The sequence below is a fragment of the Trichomycterus rosablanca genome, chromosome 12 (genome assembly GCF_030014385.1).
Source record: "Trichomycterus rosablanca isolate fTriRos1 chromosome 12, fTriRos1.hap1, whole genome shotgun sequence".
Lineage (NCBI taxonomy): Eukaryota > Metazoa > Chordata > Actinopteri > Siluriformes > Trichomycteridae > Trichomycterus > Trichomycterus rosablanca.
The window spans coordinates 5,177,319-5,201,231 of NC_085999.1; the positions used below are offsets into that span (position 1 = coordinate 5,177,319).

At 41.2% G+C, this 23,913-nt stretch overlaps 1 protein-coding gene across 1 annotated transcript in view; it reads right to left on the minus strand.

The window, feature by feature from the left end:
- bmpr2b (bone morphogenetic protein receptor, type II b (serine/threonine kinase)) overlaps window positions 1-23,913 on the minus strand; it is a 92,848-nt gene that overhangs the window by 35,093 nt on the left and 33,842 nt on the right. The window contains exons 2-3 of the mRNA XM_063005551.1: window positions 12,876-13,058; window positions 11,115-11,288 (exon numbers count right to left, since the gene is read on the minus strand). Of these exons, the coding sequence (XP_062861621.1) occupies window positions 11,115-11,288; window positions 12,876-13,058 (357 nt within the window). The remainder of the gene's footprint in view (window positions 1-11,114; window positions 11,289-12,875; window positions 13,059-23,913) is intronic.

Genomic DNA, 23,913 nt, shown 5'->3' on the forward strand with positions numbered 1-23,913 from the left:
GAAATGCCCAGTGGATGCAGTACTCATAGATATGCTTTAAAAACTGGGTTTGTTTGTTTATTAGGTTTTTAACGTCATGTTTTACACTTTGGTTACATTCATGACAGGAACGGTAGTTACTCATTACACAAGGTTCATCAGTTCACAAGTTTATCATCAAACACAGTCATGGACAATTTAGTGTCTCCAATTCACCTCACTTGCACGTCTTTGGACTGTAGGAGGAAACCGGAGCGCCCGGAGGAAACCCATGCCGACACAAGGAGAACATGCAAACTCCATACAGAAAGGACCCAAATAAACTGGGTAGATAACATTTCTAGCTAAACACTGTGGCAATGAACAACAACATTATTCTCACCTTTTGCTAACCTTTAAGTTTAATGAAAATGAATTCTGTGTGTTGATATTTCTCATGTTTACTACATACATTTCTAGCTGTCGAATGCAGAGTTAAATGGAAGCATAGTTCCACCAGAATACGTGCTTTACTTTCCTACTGATTCTGATTTTGAAACATACAATTCAGTATCAGCAAAAACACACAATTTATTTATTTATTTGAATTTAATGCCATGTTTAACCCATGTGTGTCATTTTATGGCAAGATGGGTATTATGTTTCTGTCTGCTCATTTTATCTTGCCTTTATAATTTGTGCTATTTTATATGTTCATGTCAAGAGAGGTTTTATTGTCATTTCAGCTATATACGAGTACATATTGAAACGAAACAATGTTCCTCCAGGACCGGGGTGCAACATAGAACAAAAAGTGCAAGACAGTACAGTACAGTGCAGATAAACTACAGTACAATAAATACAAGAAAGGCCTAAAATAAATACAAAAATACATTCATAATCTAAAGAGTAATTAAGGAAGACAAGACTAGAGACAAGTGTTGGTCAGTACATGGTACTGAGTAAATAATGGGTGAGATAGAGAAAACATTCTGATATGCAAATGTAATGTTTCAAGTATTATTCCGGCATATAACGTTTCAGTTTAGAATTAGAATAATTTTATAATGTCCAGATGTGCAGGTATTGAACAGAATAAGTTATGTGTATCAAGTCAAGTCAGACTCATTTATACAGCGACTCATTTATTTTTATGGCTGCAAGGTAGGTTAAGACTGTTCTGGGAAACACACAATTACTTTCAATGATCATTAATAACAACAAATGTTGAGTAAAAATAAGTTGATTATGATGAGATTTAGGCAACAAAAGTAATTCCATTAGAGAACACTGATCACCCTCAGTTCTAACACTCAGATGTGGCTCTGGATTTTTAGAGAGAGAGATGCTAAATCGGGGCAGGGCTCTGTGTGTCTAGACGTCTACAGGCAAAAAGACAAATTGGACGCGTGAGTTCAGTTTTTCGCCAAACCCTATCAGCGTCTGTGCCCATGACCCATGTGACCCTCAGCCTGTTGACCTTTTCGACCTCACCGCAGAGTGCTGACACTAACATGAATCAGAGGTAAGGCTGACCCGATTCTACCTAGCTGTAGTGCGACTGCATTATCAGTCACGCCGGTGGCCTTGTTCCAGCCCGACTCTGAATCTGTCATGAGCAGAGCAGGAGAACGAGCACTGATAAACACACAGCAGCGATATGAAACAACAGAGGTCACACTGGACTAATGCTTTACTGGATTAAAACCAGAAACCAAGCAATTATGGGCCTGTGTGTAATTCTAGAACCTAGTGGTTCAGATAACAGCTAGGTTTTGAGTTATTTTTGCTCTATTTATGAAAAGTCCAATTTACATTGTACTTCATCCTATTTGTGCAGTCTTATGCAAAAGCTGGGACAGTCCTGGTCAAATTTAATGTTTTGCTGATAAAACAAACTTAAATATGCCATTATTTTGTAAAATTCACAACACAACTCGTATTTACTTGTGCATTTTAACATACTGAAGTATTGTTGTAATGTTAATTTTCCCCAACATGTTAAGTTGAGCAAACAGACATTAAGAATGAATGAATGTGGGGGGCTGGATGGGATGGGTGGTGCTGGAGCCTATCCCAGCTTTTCAATGGGCACAAGGCACACAGTAACACCCTGGACCGAACGCCAGTCCCATTGCGGGACACACACACACACACGCACGCACGCACGCACAGGGCAATTCAGTGTCTCCAGTGAACCTGACTGCACGTCTTTGGACTGTGGGAAGAAACCAGAGCTCCCGGAGGAAACCCACGCAGACACGGGGAGAACATGCAAACTCCACACAAAAAGGACCCAGACCACCCTGGCTGGGGATCAAACAGAGGACCTCCTCGCTGTGAGGCGACAGTGCTACCCACTAAGACACCGTGCCGCCCTGAATGACAACATGGACGTGTTAACTGATTTTCACCTAGTTCTATCACGTGTTTCCTAAGCAAGTCAAGGAAAATGGTTAAATCTGCTTTTCCATATTAAAAAAATAGGCCACAACAACACATCAATTCAACGCTGGTGCCCAGTGGAGCATGACTGACCTGTATTCATTACGAGAAGCAGAAAAGTCCAGCGAGAGAGCCAGACACATCTGGAATTGTTTAGCTGGAAGTGATTCCACTAATCTGATGAGAGATATGACTCTGATATGACATATGAGCTTAATCCGGTCTACTGTTGGTCTCTATAAATGTTTTCTGTATCTTAATTACCAGCTAGACAAAAAAGTCTAAAGTCTGTCTGAAGTTCAAAAACTGATTTTGTGACCCTGCAAGCGCGTGTCTTCTGCTGTAGATCCTTACTTCTGCGATTGTAGTTAATTTCCCCTGGTTGTCATTCAGCCTGCAGGTCGCCCACACATCTGCACAAGCTAATGCTTCAAACTGCATCATTAGAGACACATAGGTGACTACTTCCTCAAACATGCCTGACATAAATAAGAAACACGCATTACATTTCAAGACGTATGGGACTGCTGCTGTCCCGTCTGAGGGATCACAGAACTGATGAAAGGAAAAAGAGGACGATCATAAATTTAGAGTAATGGGCCTCTTCGAATGTGGTGGACTGGGTAAGTGTTTATTTATGGCTCCATCGGAAAGGGAGACAAGAGGGAGACTGGATGAGGAAAATGAAAGAATGGTCAGGACATGGTGCCAGGAGGGCGCTCATATTTTCAGCTCCACCTCTAAAATTTAATTATCTGCCAGGGGTAATCTATGGCTGATCAATCTGCTTCTAGGGGCCCTTACGCCTGCTTTCACACTCACGCCCACAATCTCATAACAGGTCTGAACATGAAACACACACCACCTATCGAACCCTGCTCAGATAGCCGAGCAATCTTTTTCCACCTGAAGGACAGACTGTGTTTTTAATGTAGGACTGGAGTGTTGCTTCACATTACTAATAATGGATGTTAATGATTAACTGGTTAACTGTTAATGCTGTTGACTAAAAAGATCATTTCAATGTATTTCCAACAGCTGATGGTTGAAGTGAGAGCGGAGCTACAGCTCTTACACATGAGCGCTATAGTGTTGGAACTCAGACAGCTGATTTGAGACTCACCCTCACCTCTCCCTCAGTGCTCATGCGTCAGTTGACTGTTCAGTTGTGCTGCCATTAACACAAACATTTAATCTTTTTTACAGACAGGCCTGCAGGTCACATGACGCAGCTTTTGGGTTTTCCTGAATATCGTTGAGCATTAAACAGTCAGACCTGAATATGTTGGGACACCAATTCATGTAATGATTGGCAACTGTCTTAAAGGTTCTCTGTTTGTAAACAATTCCTCTCATTTTAACTTTGTATTGTCCTTTTTTATTAATGAGCAGCAACAATCACTTCTCTAAAAGCATGACTGATGTCCTTTGGCTGATGTAGACACAGATGTGAGTTTGCAAAAAGTTTAGCTTTTGTAGAGGTAGTCACACTGGTTCATGATTTGAAGAATTTGATACTTCTGGCTGCTATTTACTTACTTTAGGGTGTATTTATTTCTTCCCTCCTAGTTTCCGATTGCTGGTTTACTTTTGTGGAAAATATGATTTTTAATGATGATGTTTATCTGATGTCATCTGAGATTATTGTTTATAGAAGTCGGTCAGTACTAAAAAATTTTTATTTAGGTCTTGAGTGCACTTTTTTTTCCCTATGACTGTAAATGAAGGTTTGTTTATTTATTAGGATTTTAACGTCATGTTTTACACTTTTGGTTACATTCATGACAGAAACGGTAGTTACTCATTACACAAGATTCATCAAACACAGTCATGGAAGATTTACTCTCCAGTTCACCTCACTTGCATGTCTTTGGACTGTGGGAGGAAACCGGAGCACCCAGAGGAAATCCACGCAGACACGGGGAGAACATGCAAACTCCACACAGAAAGGACCCGGGCCGCCCCATCTGGGGATCGGACCCAGGACCTTCTTGCTGTGAGGCGACAGTGCTACCCGTCCTGTAAATGCAGGTAAGAAATTAAAGCTGTGAGGAAACTTGCTCCATATGACTAGTAGCTTAGATTCACTGCAGCCAATCACTGAAATGTGTTATTTATAAGCACCACCATTTATTTACTTATCTCAAATCAAATGCTGCCTGCTGGGGTCACTGTGAGCTTCTGTACAGGAAATGAATAGTTACTTGTTGCTCTGTTTGTCTCTGGTGTAAATGAAGGATGAACCCTGAAGAGTGTAACCTCTCATCAGATTATTCCTCTGTGTTTTCACCGGATTACTATCAGGCCCGTCTCCCATCCCTGCTGTGAGGCACTTAGCACCCGTCCACGCTGCTGCTCTTGCAAAACAAGCACGCGTGCCCGTTTTACACAGGCTGTTCACAGAAATCTTTCTTAAGCACAACAGCACAGCAAAACTGACCTGAATTGGAGCGGGAAAACAAATGAGTCACGGAGCTGATCTCTAAGTAAACAAGTGTGCACCAGAATCACAGGTTTCACTCATTAACGTTTCCACTTACATGCATAAACTACTTAAATCAACATGTCCAACTGTGTAATTAGAGATAATGAGCTCTATTCTGGGAATCTAGCCTGGTAACGTATTACAGGAACTGCCATTTCTGTCCTGATTAATATGTTGTCCTTTATCACAACTCTCCCTAGTCCTGTCAGCCTGGCACGAGTCCAGTAGAGGAGTCTGCATGCTGTGACGTACATACGATCATCAAATTTCATCTCGGTGTTCAAGGCTGGACTGCAATTCAGTAAGCTGTACAGACTCACCATAAAGATTTCAAATAATCACTGAAACAACATACAGACGAGAGTGAGATCATTAAAACAAGCAATCTGACAATAACAGTGCGTCCAACCACACAGCAAAAAATATTAAATGAAACAATGTGTTTATCAGCGCTGCACAGATATTGTCATTAAACACTCAAACTAATTAGAAGATGTTTATTTTAAAAGAAGCAACTTTGTCTTAGAAAGAAGAAAAAATGACTGATCAGTTTCATTAAATACGGAAAAGCTACTCAAAGACGACCGCATGTATCATGCCGAGTGAGTTTCCTGACATTAAATGCATGTATTAGATAATTAAATACAAAACAGTTAGTTTTAATTACTCATAAATAACCACAAGTCAATAAATAAAGAGCTGCAAACACTTACAGCCATATTTGTATTTAAAACAAGTCATCTGATAATTAAACAGATTTATTATGTCTATTAAATAAATTAAATAAACTACTGTAATTACTAGCTAATGACACCAAATGTTTGTTTGTTTGTTTATTAGGATTTTAACGTCATGTTTTGTTTTGGTTACATTAATTACAGGAAACAGTAGTTACTCATTACACAAGGTTCATCAGTTCACAAGGTTATATCGAACACGGTCATGGACAATTTAGTATCTCCAATTCACCTCACTTGCATGTCTTTGGACTGTTGGAGGAAACCGGAGCACCCGGAGTAAACCCATGCAGACACGGGGAGAACATGCAAACTCCACACAGAAAGGACCGCCCCGCCTCACCTGGTGATCGAACCCAGGACCTTCTTGATGTGAGGTGACAGTGCTACCCACTTAGCCACCTGTGCCGCTGATACCAAATGTTATTAGGTATGCAAAGCCACATGTAGGTTTAGGAGTTGATATCCATCTATATGTATGTTATAATAATGAAATTATATTTTCAGGTCAGTGCTACTTGGTCAGTTGAATCATATATGAACATTACTAGATTTAATAAGTGCTTGCTAAGTAAACAGTTCTACCACTGGTCAAAGGGGCAATTTAGAGTATCCAGTCAATCTTCTGCATGTTTTTGGAAAGTGGGAGCGAAGCACCATGTGGACATAGAAAAAGCACACACACAGACAGTGATCAAAAGTAAGGTTCAAACCCAGGTCCCCAGAAGTGGCACCCACTTTACTAGATGCTCAATGGTGCTGCTTTAATTACAATATAAAATCTTCCAAAAACTGTTTAGTGGGGTTGAGGTCAGTGCTTGAAAGTTTGAGGTCAGGTCTTTGCAATATAAAGCTATTTTATGGACTGTGCACATGTGCAAAGACATTCTAGAATCGGAAAGGCCTTTCCTGAACTGTTGTCATACAGATGAAGGCTTGTAATATAGTTGCTATTACTTTTAAACACATGTTAACAATGGGTGTGGCTTCAATTCAATATTAAGGAGTGGTGTTTCACATACTTTTGCCCATATAGCGTGCTTTTATCCACCATATGGTTTTTGTTTCAGTTCTGTAAGGAATCATTAATATGCTGATCAAAATGTTCTGCTGATTATCATTAATATGCTGATTGAAACAGCAAACTAGAATAGTGCCGGTGGCATTGTTAACAAGAAGGGAAAAAAAATGGAATCAATAGATTTTTAAACCACTGGCTGTACCAAAGCGAGCTCCGAGTGAACGTATGACTCCAGGCTACAGAGTCTGACCGCCATTGATTTTATTCCTTCCATTTTTGACCTCATTGTTCAGCTGTGCTTGTGCAGTGATTCAGTCCTGTTCTTTCAACAAAACCACTGCTTCTATAGAGCCAACTCTGAAAGGCAAAAGACAAAAAGGGAAGAAAAGTGTGCGGGAGAGTGAAGAGAGGAAAAAAGAGAGAGAAAGGGGCACATGGTGAGGGAACGACAGCAAAACTCAGAGGGAGCAGGAGCGACAGAAAGAAAGTGCAAGCAGATAAAAAGAAATATGATGGCTCTGATGGCGATACGAGGGGAGCCAGAAAAAAAAGGCAGGCAGGGGTTTGTGTCCTAAGGCGAGGCGGCTAACTGCTCACGGCTGGAGAAAAAGAAAGAGCTGAATAGGTAAACACAGGCTGAGCAGCCACCTGCGTGGTGAGGCTGCACAACATACCAGTGCTGCTGCTATGGAGAAGCTACTCAAGCACTTTACACACGGCGCTGCGTGTGGCAGCACCTTTTTTTTTTAAAGAGAATAAGCTAGTTTTTTATTTTAACTAGGATTAGTTTGAAATTGGGGACGTCTTTGGAAAATGATACCACTGCTACAGATGGACACTATATTGGAAAAGTGTGACTTATACCGACCAGCCATAACATTAAAACCACCTCCTTGTTTCTACACTCACTGTCCATTTTATCAGCTCCATTTACCATATAGGAGCACTTTGTAGTTCTACAATTACTGAGTGTAGTCCATCTGTTTCTCTGCATGCTTTGTTAGCCCCCTTTCACCCTGTTCTTCAATGGTCAGGACCCACACAGAGCAGGTATTATTTGGGTGGTGGATCATTCTCAGCACTGCAGTGACCCTGACATGGTGGTGTGTTAGTGTGTGTTGTGCTGGTATGAGTGGATCAGACACAGCAGCGCTGATGGAGCTTTTAAACACCGTGTCCACTCACTGTCCACTCTATTAGACACTCCTACCTAGTTGGTCCACCTTGTAGATGTAAAGTCAGAGACGATCGGTCATCTTTTGCTGCTGTTTGAGTTGGTCATCTTCTAGACCTTCATCAGTGGTAACAGGACTCTGCCCACGGGGCGCTGTTGGCTGGATATTTTTGGTTGGTGGACTATTCTCAGTCCAGCAGTGACAGTGAGGTGTTTAAACACTCCATCAGCATTGTTGTACCTACTCTGTGGTGGTCCTGGGAGAGTTCTGAGCATTGAAGAACAGCATGAAAGGGGGCTAACAAAGCATGCAGAGAAACAGATGGACTACAGTCAGTAATTGTAGAACTACAAAGTGCCTCTATATGGTAAGTGGAGCTGATAAATAGACAGTGAGTGTAGAAACAAGGAGGTGGTTTTAATGTTATGGTTGATCGGTGTATATCAGGATTTTAGATTTTATTAATATAGGTTAAAAGCAAAATGAACAAAACCAAACTTTGAGTATTTAGAAACAAAACAGACCTACATTTTTACATTCACCTTTTTTATATAGATTTTACAACATTTGTAACTGTTGGATCTGCAGCTGTGAACTACAGTGAAACCTTTTGAGGGCATCGTAAAAGGGTTTAGGTTAGCAATGTAGTCACCAGTGGTTGAAGCTATTGTATACATAAAAAAAACAGTAAAAACAAGCTTTTATTTATTAGGATTTTAACGTCATGTTTTACACTTTGGTTACATTCCTGACAGGAATGGTAGTTACTCGTTACACAAGATTCATCAGTTCAAGTCTTTTATTGTTAAACACAGTCATGGACAATTTTGTATCTCCAGTTCACCTCACTTGCACGTCTTTGGACTGTTGGAGGAAACCGGAGCTCCTAAAAAAAAACCCACACAAAGACGAGGAGAACATGCAAACTATGCACAGAAAGGACCCGGACCACTTCACCTGGGAATCGAACCCAGGACCTTCTTGCTGTACGGCGACAGTCCTTCCCACTGAGCCACCTTGCCGCCCACACACCGCAAAATCAACTCTAATGCTATCAGGACAATGCACAACATTTACATTTACATTTTTGGCATTTAGCAGACGTTTTTATCCAAAGTGACTTACAGTACTGTGGCAGTATAGTGTCTAAGCAATTGAGGGTTAAGGGCCTTGCTCAAGGGCCCAACAGTGGCGGGGCTTGAACCAGCAACCTTTGGAACCACTAGGCTACAACTGCCACACAACATGTGAGTAAAAAAATGTTCTGATTATTTCTGCATATTTGCATCTCACGCACAATGATACACAGACAAGGACCATATTCATATTACTGAGACTGATCTTCATAAACGCTTTGCCGTTATTTCATTCAGCTTCATTTTCTAAGCCACAAGAATGTAATTCTTCACAAAAAAAACAATCAACCGCTTCACTGTGTAATCTGATTAAAAACATATCCTCTAACACTGCTAAAATAAGGGGCTGCTTGTGCAGCATGTTTTATTCAGGAGGGGGATTTCTGAAGTTTAAAATGAGACGAGTCAGCCTTTCATCTTTACTCTTTTGATCTGGTGAATTCATGACGTTAGTTTGCTGCCTAATGAAAGCGCAACACTTTAATCAGTACAGAAGATTTCTAACACACAAGCAAATTCATCCTGCTGGTTTACAGCTTGGTACAGTGGAACCTCGAGTCTCGACCGTATTGTCTGATAATAAACAAATCGATCTCAACCAAACAACTGCACTTGTTTGTTTGTTTGTTTGTTTATTAGGATTTTAACGCCATGTTTTACACTTCACGACAGAAACGGTAGTTACTCATTACACAAGATTCATCAGTTCACACAAGGTTATACTGGACTTGGACAATTTAGAGTCTCCAATTCACCTCACTTGCATGTCTTTGGACTGTGGGAGGAAACCCACGCAGACACGGGGAGAACATGCAAACTTCACACAGAAAGGACCTTCTTGCTGTGAGGCGACAGTGCTACCCACTTATGCCTGGTTCACACTACACGACTTTTGCCCTGATTTTCGCTGGGCGACTGGTCGGCGCTAGATTTGCCGGCTCGGGAGCAACTCGGCGTTTGCTCGGCGGTCGAAACTCGGCTCTCAATCGCTATGTGTGAACTACTCATTAGCCACCCAACAACTGCACTTTGTTGGAACATTTACAACATGACACGTCCCTCAGTGTGAAAACAAAGAGCAACTGGGTCAGTTTGCTTGTGTCTGTGGGTCAGTTTTGTTTTAGAACCCAACCATTCATCTGCCTCTCTACTCTACGTTCGTCCAACTTTTTGGCATTCTGCACTGGTACATCCCGAATTTGAACCAAACCGAGTGGTACGAGATCACTCTCGAGCTGGCTCTCGTTCGCTAAGCATCATTTGCTTTTTAGTAAAAACAAGTGTAATCATGGGTCCAAAAAAGTTCTTCTGTTCAGGTGTTTATGCTGATTTTCTTTTGGCTTCTCCATGTGCAAATCCTATTTCATTCAGCTGATTTCTTACAGTTCTGCTGTAAACATTGGCTCCAGTTTCCAGCCATTTGGTTTTTTTATTTGTTTTATTGTGCATGTTCTATATTGAAGCAGTATTGCTTTGAGTTTTGTGTCCCGGCACTTTGACGTTTTCCTAGGACCACCACCAGTTTTCCCTTTATACCCTTCCTGTAAAGAACAGCAGACTGAGGACAACCAACATCCAGTGCTGTGTTTAATTTCCTAAGTGAAGATGTTCCATAATCGTTATCATTGTTTTAAATGACAGTTCTCATGGAGGCATGTTTGCTTCCCATTAGCCAAACCCCACCGCTCGATAGGGTCTGTCAGCACTTCCTTTTAACTGCAGACTCATTTGCATTTTCAGACTCGTGCTGATATTTGTTTTAGAATTACAAATCAACCGCTTTATCCTGGTCAGGATTGCAGTGGGGAAACACTGGACCTGAGGCAGGACATAGCCAGTCATGACTGCGCTCTACCTGGGAATCAAACCCAGGTTCTCTGCTGTGAGACGACAGTGCTACCCACCAAGCGACCGTGCCGCCTGTGAGGTAGTAAGGCTGAGCTAATGGAAAGTGAGGCAGCTAGTAGAGTGGATGCCACAGAGCAACATGGGTCCTGAAAGCCTGGGTTCAAGCTTTGCATGTTTACTCGGAGTACTCTGTTTTCTCATTGTGTCTGGGACAGTGTTGGTAGGGGGCACAGCATCCATTGCAACCATGACCAGGCTGAAACAGTTTGTAAAAAGAATGAAGGCTGCAGGTAATAATGAGAGACTTACGTATGGTGGCACTGGTGGGACTGGGCACCCAGTTCTCAGTGAAGTTGACATTGCACATGTTGGTACTGCAGCAGCAGAAGCGATACGTGCCATTCTGGATCTGAGACGGCGTGTTGGTCACCACGCAGCGATCGTCATGGCAGTCCTGCTGGTCGCCGATGTATGCCCAGCAGCCTGTGATTAAATGATGACAGTTAGTAGAGTTGAGAGTGTGTGTGTGTGTGTGTGTGTGTGTGTGCACAGCTGACTGTTAAACAAGGGCTGTGACTGTCAGGTCTAGTAAACAAGCCATTCCACCGAACGGGAGTCATTTGCGTGCAGTAACTCGCTGAAATGAAACTAGTAACACACACTTAACACACTCAGAATGTGTTAGGCAAACTTAGGCAACCATGTTTACAATTTTTCAAGCTTTCTAAGTGGAAGATGAGAGATGAGGCTGTATATGAGTAACAGGACTGAAAGTAACAGGACTGATTTTTAACAGAATTAGTAAATATATGAAATATAGCAGCGTGGACTTCATGCTAAAAGCATGAGAACACTCGGCACAGTCTAGTGATTTAATGTATTATATATAAATATATTATATATATATTATTATATGCATCTTTCTCACATTTTCTCCAATTTAGCGTAGTCAATTTGTCTTCCGCTGCTGGAGGATCCCTGATTGCAGTTGAGGAGGGTATATTGCTGCTCACGCCTCCTCCGACCCACACGCAGCCCTTAACAGAACTCCTTTCCACCCATGCACTCTGCACAGGCACCTCTATCCGCCAATCAGGGTCCTTACACAGCATTTAAAAACCCCACCCACATATTCTGGTCATCCCTCCCTGCAGGCACTGTCAATTATGCTTGCTAGATGGCGCCTAGCCATCTGTGCTAGCAGAATATCCCGCTGCGTCACCTGGGCACCGTGATTTAGTGTATTTTAAATCACTAAATGTATTTTCTAAAATAAACAAATAATTAAGAAAAAATGTAGGTGACAGGATCGTACGCTGAGATTAATCTTTTTGGTCAGAGTTACAATATTATCAATACTTTTTTTATTGTCAGTTCACTATATGTTAGGATAACATGACTGAGTGAAAACCTGAAAATGTAACTAAAACGTGTGTTTTAACCACATAATTATAAATATCTTGTAAAATAAATAAATATTAAAAACATAAACAGGATATGGAGTCACCAAACGCTGCAAGGTAAAAAGGATTACTGAAAGACTTTTCTCATTTTTTAAATTGGTACAGTGTTAGAAAGTGGGAACATAAAAAATACTATAATGTTTTAAATTATATATCCTAAATTTGCAATTAGATCAATGTGTAACACTTATCTTAATTAAAAATAAGATATCCTTTATTTGTCATATATACATATACAGTTGTACAGTACAATGAAATTCTCTCTTCACATATCCCAGCTTGTTTGGAAGCTGGGGTCAGAGCGCAGGGTCAGCCATCGTACGGCGCCTCTGGAGCAGACAGGGTTAAGGGCCTTGCTCAAGGACCCAACAGTGGATGCACAGCAGAGCCTGGATTTGAACCGCCAATATTCTGGTTAATAGCTCAAAGCTCTACCCACTAGGCTACCACTGTCAAAGAAAATCTCAGGTTCCACCGAGACAGATAATGCATTTATAAGTTCGTTTTCATATACATTTATACATATAATGTCCTGGGGACAGAAAAGGCACCGATTCAGTGGAATGGCCCAAACAATAAAGACAGTTTGTGGTATGTATGTGTTGACCTTGTTTGACGAGACGGATGTCTCCATCACGGGTTTTCTCCCAGAGACCGTAGCAGCGGCTGCTCTTACTGCACAGGATGGTGTTGTTCTCTCGCGACACGTGCCAATCGCCAGCCACGCTCTGCTCATCAAACTGCTGGTGCTGGTCAGTGAAGGCACACTCACGTTCCTCACTCTGAGCAGCTGCAGAGAGAGAGAGAAAGAGGATGAGTACGAGGTAAAACACCTGGAATGATTCGAGTAAGCACAGTTTTCCAACAACTATTTATTTATTAGGATTTTAACGTCATGTTTTACACTTTGGTTACATTCATGACAGGAACGGTAGTTACTCATTACACAAGATATCAGTTCACGAGGTTATATCGAACACAGTCATGGACAATTTAGAGTCTCCAATTCACCTCACTTGCACGTCTTTGTACTGTGGAAGGAAACCCATGCAGACACGGGGAGAACATGCAAACTCCACACAGAAGGGACCCAGACTGCTCCACCTGGCAATCGAACCCAAGACCTTTTTGCTGTGAGGCGACAGTGCTACCCACCGAGCCACAGTGCCACCCCCAAAAGGTTGACTAAACAGCAGCTGCATTTTATGCACCAGACTATCTCACAGGAGCAGGAATGCATTCAATGTCAGGCTGGAGTAACAGTATTAAATGTTCATTTCTCAAACATACAGCAGGAGTCGAGTCCGTTGGTGGTCAGAACACCCAGACTGATAGCCAAACAACAGAACACCTGGGTCCTTCTCCACACCTGCCAGTCATCAATACAAATGAAAACACGGGCACAAATAAAGGCACGAGAGCATACACAAAAAGCACTTTAGGTGCGCTTCCAACACTACATAAAGGTTCTACAACACAGCTGTAGGATAATGAGATGTTCTGTAGAAGGGGCATTTACAGACCACATGACCTATAGAGATCAAGTTCAAGTTTACTGCCTTTGTGTGCGTTTACATTAGTGGTCAGCGATATAAGAATACTCTTCTTTTAAACACAGCTTTGTAATGCTGCATTTACACAATCAGTCCTACACCTGGACTGGAGAGAACTTGTATAACTCACTGGTCTTTCGATATGTTTGTAAGTTTTAAGCTGGTAAAAGGTGATTCTATAATGGTTAGTGAAGTCTTGAAAAAAAAGAACAATCACAATTAGTCCAGAAGATATACTTTATTTGTCATATATACATATACAGATGTACAGTAGAACGAAATTTTTTCTTCACATATCCCAGCTTGTTTGGAAGCTGGGGTCAGAGCGCAGGGTCAGCCATCGTACGGCGCCCCTGGAGCAGACAGGGTTAAGGGCCTCGCTCAAGGACCCAACAGTGGATGCATAGCAGAGCCTGGATTTGAACCGCCAATCTTCCGGTTGATAGCCCAAAGCTCTACCCACTGGGTTACCACTGTCCCAAGTCTAGCTCAAGTATTCCTTTAGCCTCATGTATCAGTGGAAGCTCGTCTTAACGTGAGCATAGTTCTGAGTTCTGAGCGGTTCAGGTATTTCCCCTGGCTAATTAAAAACAAGTTCAACAAGTCTATTTATCTATAGTTTATTTAGCCCTGTATCAGGTTTATTATGTTCAGTGCTCACTTTTTGAATTTACCATCACAATGTGGACTAGTTTAACTACACCATAACTATTGTTTGTTAATTAAATGTTTGTTTGTTTGTTTATTAGGATTTTAATGTCATGTTCCAGCAGTCTATGAAGGACATGAAAAAAAGCTCTGCACAATATGCACAAATTCCCACAGAAATGCTTCAAAGTCTTGTGAAAAGCTTTCTTAAAAGAGGGTCACACTATTTTTATTACGCTTGTTTTGATGTGTCCAATAAGCTCACGGTGGCATGTCCAAATACTTTTGGCCATATAGTGTATGCGCAGCACGGCTCCGCCTTCACATCGCAAGTTTGAATATGCACTTTTGCATGTGATTTTTTTGGATGCCTGGACAGATGTATTAAGAAAAAAATGAATACTGATAAAAGTTCACTGACTATTTATTTTGATTGTCCATTATAGACCGTTATAGAATTTTTAGGTGATTATTAGCCTTTATGTTAGCCTTTATGATGAATGAATTTCAAATTAATAATTAGTTCTATAAGCGGCAATTGGCTGCTTAGAAAAATTTGATATCTACACTTTAAGTATTCACAGTGGCCTACTACGCTAGCCAGTTCAAATCTAAAACCGCCAAATGTCATTGTTCCTTTCACATTTTAAGCACTGCCGCAGTACCTCTGATTGATGCTATTAGCACACATGCTCTTCACCGAGCCTCATTCGTTTTCTCAGAAATAAAAGGAGCTTTCGAGCACGGTTTTGTATTTCATGTCCACAGAAACGTGCTGACTGATGGTCACTGTAAACAGGCCTGCCCTTATTTCCATATCCAGCGAGGCTGTGTACAGATAGCAATCTGCTGCAGCTGGCCTACGCTCAACCTCACCGTACACAGCAGGTTCATTCTCACACTGGCCCCTTAATTCACAGTCGTCCTCAGCATTGATTCCTTTCCCGCTCTGGCTGTAACCTCGTCGCCCTTCTTCTCTCCCTGTCATGCAAATCACCACGTCTGGCCGCCGTAATGTGGCAGTCGTTTATCAGACTGAGTAAAGTCATGGAGCTGTGTTATCCTAACAGCTATAAACTGTCAGACACTGTGTGTGTGTGTGTGTGTGTGTGTGTGTGTGTGTGTGTGTGTGTGTGTGTGTGGGTGAGGAGAGGGGGGTTGCTACAGCATCAGTCTTATCTTCCCCATATAGTCTGAGATGGACACTGATGCTGAGAAGAACTGATGCAACATATTGGCTTTAGTCTGTGATTGAAAAACCTCAAACCTTTCCTGTATGGTTGGTGTAACCTTTAATAAAACAGGAATCTGTGATATTTTTTAATTCTGTTGAACATTTATTGTACTGACAGCAATACAAAGAAATGTTTTGGCTGACCAACTTGATTGTATTTTGTAAATATAAACAAATGTCACATTTCATTAAAAAATACTATTATACTGGTCAGTGAAAACATTGGAAATATTTTCTTCAATCAGTTCAATCAGAGAATTAACAAATTCTAATAGATTCTTGTCTTGTGGTTTGTATAATAGAGATCGAGAGAGAGAGAGCGAGAGAGAGAGAATTAAAGCTACATGGCCTTGAGAGAAGGTTGTTTTGAAAGAAATGTGAAATAGCTGCAAGTTTCATCTTACCAGAGATACTGCACCTGCATCACCAGAACAACTCCATATCATACACACACACACACACACACCAACACACACACCAACACACACACACCAACACACACACCAACACACACACACACACACACACACCAACACACACACCAACACACACACACCAACACACACACCAACACACACACCAACACACACACACACCAACACACACACCAACACACACACACCAACACACACACACCAACACACACACCAACACACACACACACCAACACACACACACCAACACACACACACACCAACACACACACACACCAACACACACACCAACACACACACACCAACACACACACACACCAACACACACACACACCAACACACACACCAACACACACACACCAACACACACACACACCAACACACACCAACACACACACCAACACACACACACACACACACACACACCAACACACACACACACCAACACACACACCAACACACACACCAACACACACACACCAACACACACACACCAACACACACACACCAACACACACACACACCCACACACACACACACACACACCAACACACCAACACACACACCAACACACACACACCAACACACACACACCAACACACACACACACCAACACACACACACACCAACACACACACCAACACACACACCAACACACACACACCAACACACACACACCAACACACACACACACACCAACACACACACACCAACACACACACACCAACACACACACACACACACACCAACACACCAACACACACACCAACACACACACACCAACACACACACACCAACACACACACACCAACAGCCAATTTTTTTCCTGCATTGTTACCGCCCGACACCACAGAGCTTCACAGAAGCCACTGAACTCCAGGATACACCCCGGATTGTGGTGTCCATCAAATGCCCCAAATGTTTTATACTTTCACAATATCACAACTTTTGGTGTTAGTTGATTGATATTTGAATCGAAAGCCAAGCCGAAGACACCCCACTTATGCCTAGTTCACACAACGATTTTTGCCCTGATTTTCGCTCGTCGACTGGTCGGCGCTAGATTTGCCGGCTCGGAAGCAACTCGAAACGATCAAAACTCGGCTTTCAATCGCTGTGTGAACTACTCAACAACTCGATCCTAGCGGCTCATCGAGTGCTTGGACACTGAACTGAAGAGAGATTTCTAGCATGTCAAATATCTGGATATGAGTCGGCCAACTGGCAATGAGTGCGGTGTCAAACAGCCAATGAGAACGCAAGATACAAGGTGAGGGGAAACACAGGGGCATAATATAGTTTATATCAGAATACATCGGCACACACAAGTTTTAAAGTATTTCTGACCTGATCGTTCTCTACAAAACACCAACGCTGCAATGCAAAAAATATTTATTAACCTCCAACTCACTATAGAACAATCCCTGCTGCTCACGTAGCCAAATCTACTCAGATTCATTTATTTTTCCCAGTTGTTTATATTTACATTTTCAGCATTTAGCAGACGCTTTTATCCAAAGCGACTTACACAATGAGCTGAACACGATGAGCAATTGAGGGTTAAGGGCCTTGCTCAGGGACCCAACAGTGGCAACTTGGTGGTGGCGGGGCTTGAACCGGCAACCTTCTGTTTACTAGTCCAGTACCTTAACCACTGAGCTATCACTGCTATATGCTGCACATCAGTGCACAAACTTTGATCGCTCGCTACTTGTTGACGTGCATTTTTGGACGTGGTATCATTAAACCCCTCGTCACTTCTCGCGTTTGTTTTCGTGACAAAACGTAGTTTGGGAGACCAGAGAAGCTCGCCTGCGATTCCAGTTGGTGATAGATGGTGTAGTGTGAAACTCCCTATCGCCGATCAGTCGTGTAGTGTGAAAGCCACACCGACTTGGAAGACTCCCGATTACAAGAGATCCAGTTGTGTAGTGTGAACTGTACATAACCTGGCGACTTGGAAAGTCGTGAAGTGTGAACCTGGCATTATTGGCACAACTGAGGAAAAGTCAGTATTGTGCTAAAAATAAATTCAGAAATGTAACACGCTCAGCGTTATGCACCGACTGACCACAGCATGTTACTCACAAGAGCAGGTTTATGCCGAATGCTGCCTACCTGACATCAGATGCTTTAGCTTTCATAAGATCTTGCTACGATTTCAAGTTCAACAGCAAAACCATCATACATTTGAGTCAAAGGGAGAAAACTCGTACCCGTTTAAACGGGAAATCTTTTAAATCGCTTTTAATCATTTTAATTATACATGCACAATCTATTATGCATTAGTGTGGAGCTGCCGGGAAACTGACTGCATCCAGTAATTCTTAAAAATGCAATAATGTTGAATTTTTATGGCCAGTTTCGATTTTATTTTACAACCAAACTGGCTGACAGCAGATTTTTTGACCTATGTGTGTATTTTGAGTTTATTTTGTCCACAAAAGAAATGAATAAATAAACAAACACACAAGCTCATTTGTCTTTATTAGTTTCAAGAATATAATTAGTTTTTTCTTTAATGGGTCAAACTGGCACCTTTAATTGGCCAGACTGGCACATGTTATTCAGCATTATTTCCTTTCACAGTTTAAGTGGCAGTTTACAATCTAAAAAATCTATTAAATCTATTATCATTTGACTTTTAAATGTTTCATTTTTACACTCCATGTTCATGTTTTTTTTAATATATATATATATATATTTTGTTTAGGCATTCTCTCCCGAATTGCCCGATTGCGTCATGCTTCCTCTCCACCAATGCTGATCCCCGCTCTGATTGAGGAGAACGAAGCATGCATCGACGTATGCATCTTATCACCTACACTTTTGACGAGTGCAGTGCAGCTCAGCGTTGTGTACGGAGAGACACACCCTGACAGCACTGTTTTCTCATCTCTGTTCAGGCGCCATCAATCAGCCAGCAGAGGTCGTAATTGCACCAGTCATGAGAGAGAGACCCCATCCGGCTTAGTCCCGCCCATATTTGAACAACAGGCCAATCGTTCATGTGGCCGCTCAGCCTTAGCCGGCAGGCAGAGCTGAGATTCGATACGATACGATGTATTCGAGATCCCAGCTCCGGTTCCAGCGTGTGTTTTTACCGCTGTGCCACCTGAGCGGCCCATGTTCATGTTTTACCACCCATTTATCCTGGTCAGTGTTGCGATGGGTCTGGTTTCCCTGAAATCACTGGGTACAATGCAACAACACACCTCAGATAGAACACTATTCCATTGCAGGGCCTCAACTGTATACAGCTGAACAAGTAATAGCACTGCTGGGGATTCGAACCCTGGATTCCTGCGATAGTGGGTTAGTGCACTTTGCTACTCCACCTGATTGGCCTTTTTTTTTTTTTTTCATTTAAAAAATATAAACAAAACAGCTACATTAAAATGAAGAGACACTTGTGGATTTAACACAATACCTATACAGAGAGCATAAACATTATTTTTAAATTCAGCTTTACTCTGTAACAGCCTGTTCCTATTTTATTCTCTCTATTTACACACTGCTGGGAGGTTTTTGTTTACACAAAGTTCAAATCCATGTAATCAACTGAATTAACTTCTGGGGAGGCAGTGCTTCATGTTACAGAACAGTCGATCCATGATGGCGAAAGCACTAAATATAGCAGCGTACAGACTGTGGTTTTATACAATAATACTCAGCCTGACTTTAAACAATTCCATAAATACGTAGCCACATGGTTCAGTCAGTCCGGAGGCTAAATTAGATGGTGTAAATGTCTTCTACATTAACATGATGTACTGACTGGGGTGCAGAGTAAGCCTTGCTTGCTAATGACTGACTTGGGTAAAAATGTGTGTCGAAAACAGAATGAGCTTATAAATTTAACTGTTTGAGTACCAGCTCTTAAAAAGGTATTGGTCGACCCCTAACAGACGTGTTTGTTTGGTCTGCCTGGGCGTATCTGATAGCCGAATACATCAACAGGTTTATAGTGAAGTAAACAAAATAAACATTCAACACACAGAATTCTTCATGTATGTAGATTATTTTAAAAAATGCACTTTAAAACAACTGTTACTATTTACAATTGGCTATAAACTAAAATTCCTTTTGTTGAATCCTGTATAGTCAATAGTCAAATAAAGATGAAAAGAAAAAACAAAAAAGGCCTATCCTTGTGTGCTTATTTGCATGCGTGCATTGCTGGTGAGCTCTGGGCCATGTCTTTGTTGTGGAAGCGGACAGGGAGGTTATTAGACATGACAGCTTCCTGTAATTTGGGTGAAAAGCCATTCAGGCTGCCCTGGAAATGAGGAATGGAGAAGAGAACAGAGCTCCTAATGCGCAGATGTTGCTCTCCAATCAAACAACGAGGAGCAATGAAAACCAGCACACTGGATCTATAATGGCTGTGGGAAAGCTGGTTCTAATGAGCTAGAGGTGTGTGTGTGTTTGTGTGTGTGTGTGTGTGTGTGTGTGTGTGTGTGTGTGTGTGTACCACAGATCAATTCTACACTCACCAAAAACATAACAGTTTTACTTTAGAATTTTGTTTGAATAGAACAGAGCTTTCTATTTCCTGAATTAAAATGTAAATTTTATAGTTCATAAAATTCATAGTTTTATGAACTATAGTTTAGTCTGTATTACCCCTTATTATTGTTACAGTAGACCCTACTGTAGTTACGAACGGTTTACCAAACAAACATTTTGGGTTACGAACGATCTGTTTCAACTTAACGTCTGAACAAATTTCGCGAAATTCGCGAAACACGTGACGTCACGAACAAGTTGACTCCGAGCGTCTCTCTCTCCAGAGAGAGAGGACAGTGGACAGTGTTTTTCCGGTGTTTTCTTAATATTTTGTAAAATTCTATATTAAAATGTCCCCAAATAAGGTGCAGAGAAAGTGCAGTGGTGAGAAAATCCCTATTTGTTGTGTTGTATAATTACTCCTGCCAGTAGGTGTCACTGTGTATCAAACAGCGGGGACAGTGAGTGAGAGAGAAGAAGAAACTTGGCTCAGTAAACTAGTCTTTCTTTCGTGCAATTACACCTACAAAATACAACACTATTAAAATAAAGAAGGAAATAATAGAGAAATATGAGAGTTATTGTTGTTTCTGGTAGATACATTTGCAGTACAGTACTACTGTGTATTGTTGTTTACTATTATTTATTACAGGAATGTATATTCTATCATTTAAGATTTAAGGGAAAATATACTTGTATTTATAACAAAAAAGACCATTTAAGACATTAGAGAGGTTAGGGGTAAGGGGGGGTTTGGGAGGTCTGGCACAGATTAATTCTATTTACATTATTTCTTACGGGAAAAATAGGTTTAACTAACGAACATTTTGACTTAAGAACTGCCCCTCGGAACCAATTACATTCTTAAGTCAAGGGTCCACTGTATATGTAAGAATATACACCAAACAGTTTTGGTTTGTTATGTTGTTTGTTACATTTAGCAGACGCCTTTATCCAAAGCGACTTACAGCACTGAGACAGCATACAGTCTGAGCAATTGAGTGTTAAGGACTTTTGTTCAAGGGCCCAACAGCAGCAACCTAGCAGTGGTGGGGCTTGAACCAGCAACCTTCTGATAACTAGTTCAACTGTAACAGTTAATCTTCCTTGCTTAAGGGAGGTTCTTGTAAAGAAATTACATATGTTCAATTTTCTGTGCTTGTACAAATACAATGATGTTATGAATTAGATTCTTTTTGTACTTATCATGGCATTTCTACCCAAAATAGACAAACAACTTTGAGTTCCTGGTCATTCTATAAAACCAAATCAGACTAAACAGGCATAGCACAGTGAAAAAGTAGCTTGAGTGTGAGGCCGCTCAGGTGGCGCAGCGGTAAAAAACACACGCTTGACTGTGAGATCAATCAAACTATAAATTCAAATGGGTGGCACAGTGGTTACCAGCAAGAAGGTCCTGGGTTCAATTCCCAGATGAATCAATCCAGGTCCTTATTAGTGTGGAGCTCCGGTTTCCTTTCACAGTAGAAAGACATGTAAGCGAGGTGAATTGGAGATACAAAATTGCCTATGATGGTGTCTGATGTTAAACTTGAACTGATAAATAATGTGTAACCCTAAAGTAACTAAAGTTACATGATGTTAAAATCCTAATAAATAAATTCAACGTTTAGTGGCTGACAAATCTGTATTATTTGCTATTAATATATTTATTAACATAACAGTACAGTTCTAACAGCTTACTGATGGAGAAATATTGTCTTCATTTCTTAACACCTGAAACGATGTAAACAAACATGATTAGATCGTAATTGCCCTAACTGCAAATGCACTATATGGGCAAAAGTCTGTGGACATCTGACCATGAGATTATTGGACATTTTAATCTTTAATGGGTTTCCACATACTTTAATAACTGCAATAAGGTGCATAAATAAAAAAGGGCCATTTCAACTGAACACCTCCAGAGGGCACGGTATACTTTGTGACACTGGTAAGACACTCAGGGATGTTGCAATGCTCAGACCATGAGGATGGTGGTGGCGGGCGGGGGTATTGTTTTTGGGACAGTAAAGGCACGCTGTACCAGCTCAGTGCTGCCCTGCTACTGTTTATGCTCCCGTTCAAGGTTATCTGTGCTCCTGCTTTAAGATAACGCTCAACTCTGCCCTACTAAGGACCTTCAGAGTAATGTCCACCCCCTCTCTTCTTCCTCCTTCATCCCTGCCCGTATTTCACAGAAAATGACAGTCTCGAAGCACTATTCAGCACACCAGATGCACTTAACTCACTCTGTGACAGAAGGTAGTGAGTCATTTTATGCAGCTTTCGCAAAACAGAAGAGAGGTGCTTTAACCAATCCTGATTTATTTATTTATAATGTGCCAGGCAGGGCTAAAGGCTGGAACAGTTCTTGACCAAGTGCCAGAGAGCCTGAGGCTTTCTGCTTTAGTATGGGTTGTCTGGGGTGCTGGCACAGGCTTCCTTCTGTTGCCAAATTCCAGCCAGGCGGAGAACATGCCAGGCTGGCACTGGGATGACTCGAGGCAGGAGAGAGGCCCTGTTACCAAGGGACGAAGCAGAGACCTCGTCCCCTAATGTAACCTGGAAGAGTTGGATGAAATAAAAGAAAGGGGAAATGATCTGTGCCCTCAAAACCATCTGCTACAGCACAAGCATGACAGACCATCTGAGTAGTTGGGCAAAGTGTTGCTGCAAATCTTTTAAATAAAGAAATGTATTTATTTGGGTTTGACTGTCATGTTTAATAGATATGTGTAATTGAATGGCAAAAACAGATATTACGTTTCTGTCTATTTTGTCTCGTCTTTATATTTTGGTCCATTTTATATTTCCATTTTTATTTTTATGTGAGTTTGGTTGAAACTGTTCTTGTGTTGTCTTGTGTAAGAGTTTCTTTTATGGTTTCAGGCATGTGTACTTGATGTCTTTCCTTGGCGTATTTGGGACATTCTATTAAGATGTTAAAAGTAAATAAATCAATCAATAAAATAAAATAAAATTTGTGGTTCTTCTGAATTATTAATTCGGCAACAAAATTCCAAAAGTTTGCACTTTGAAATTCTATTCCTGCCCACCTCACGCATTTACATGAACAATTAATATTTACATAAATTTACCAATGTTGTTAACTAGCTGGTGACTGTCATAGGGCTGCCACTAATGACTATTATTCTATCGATTAATCTATAGACTATTTTATCAATTAGTCGATTCATCTAATGATTCATTCCTTCAAAGTACTTACATTAGAGTCTCATTTACGCTTCTTTTATTTTAACAACA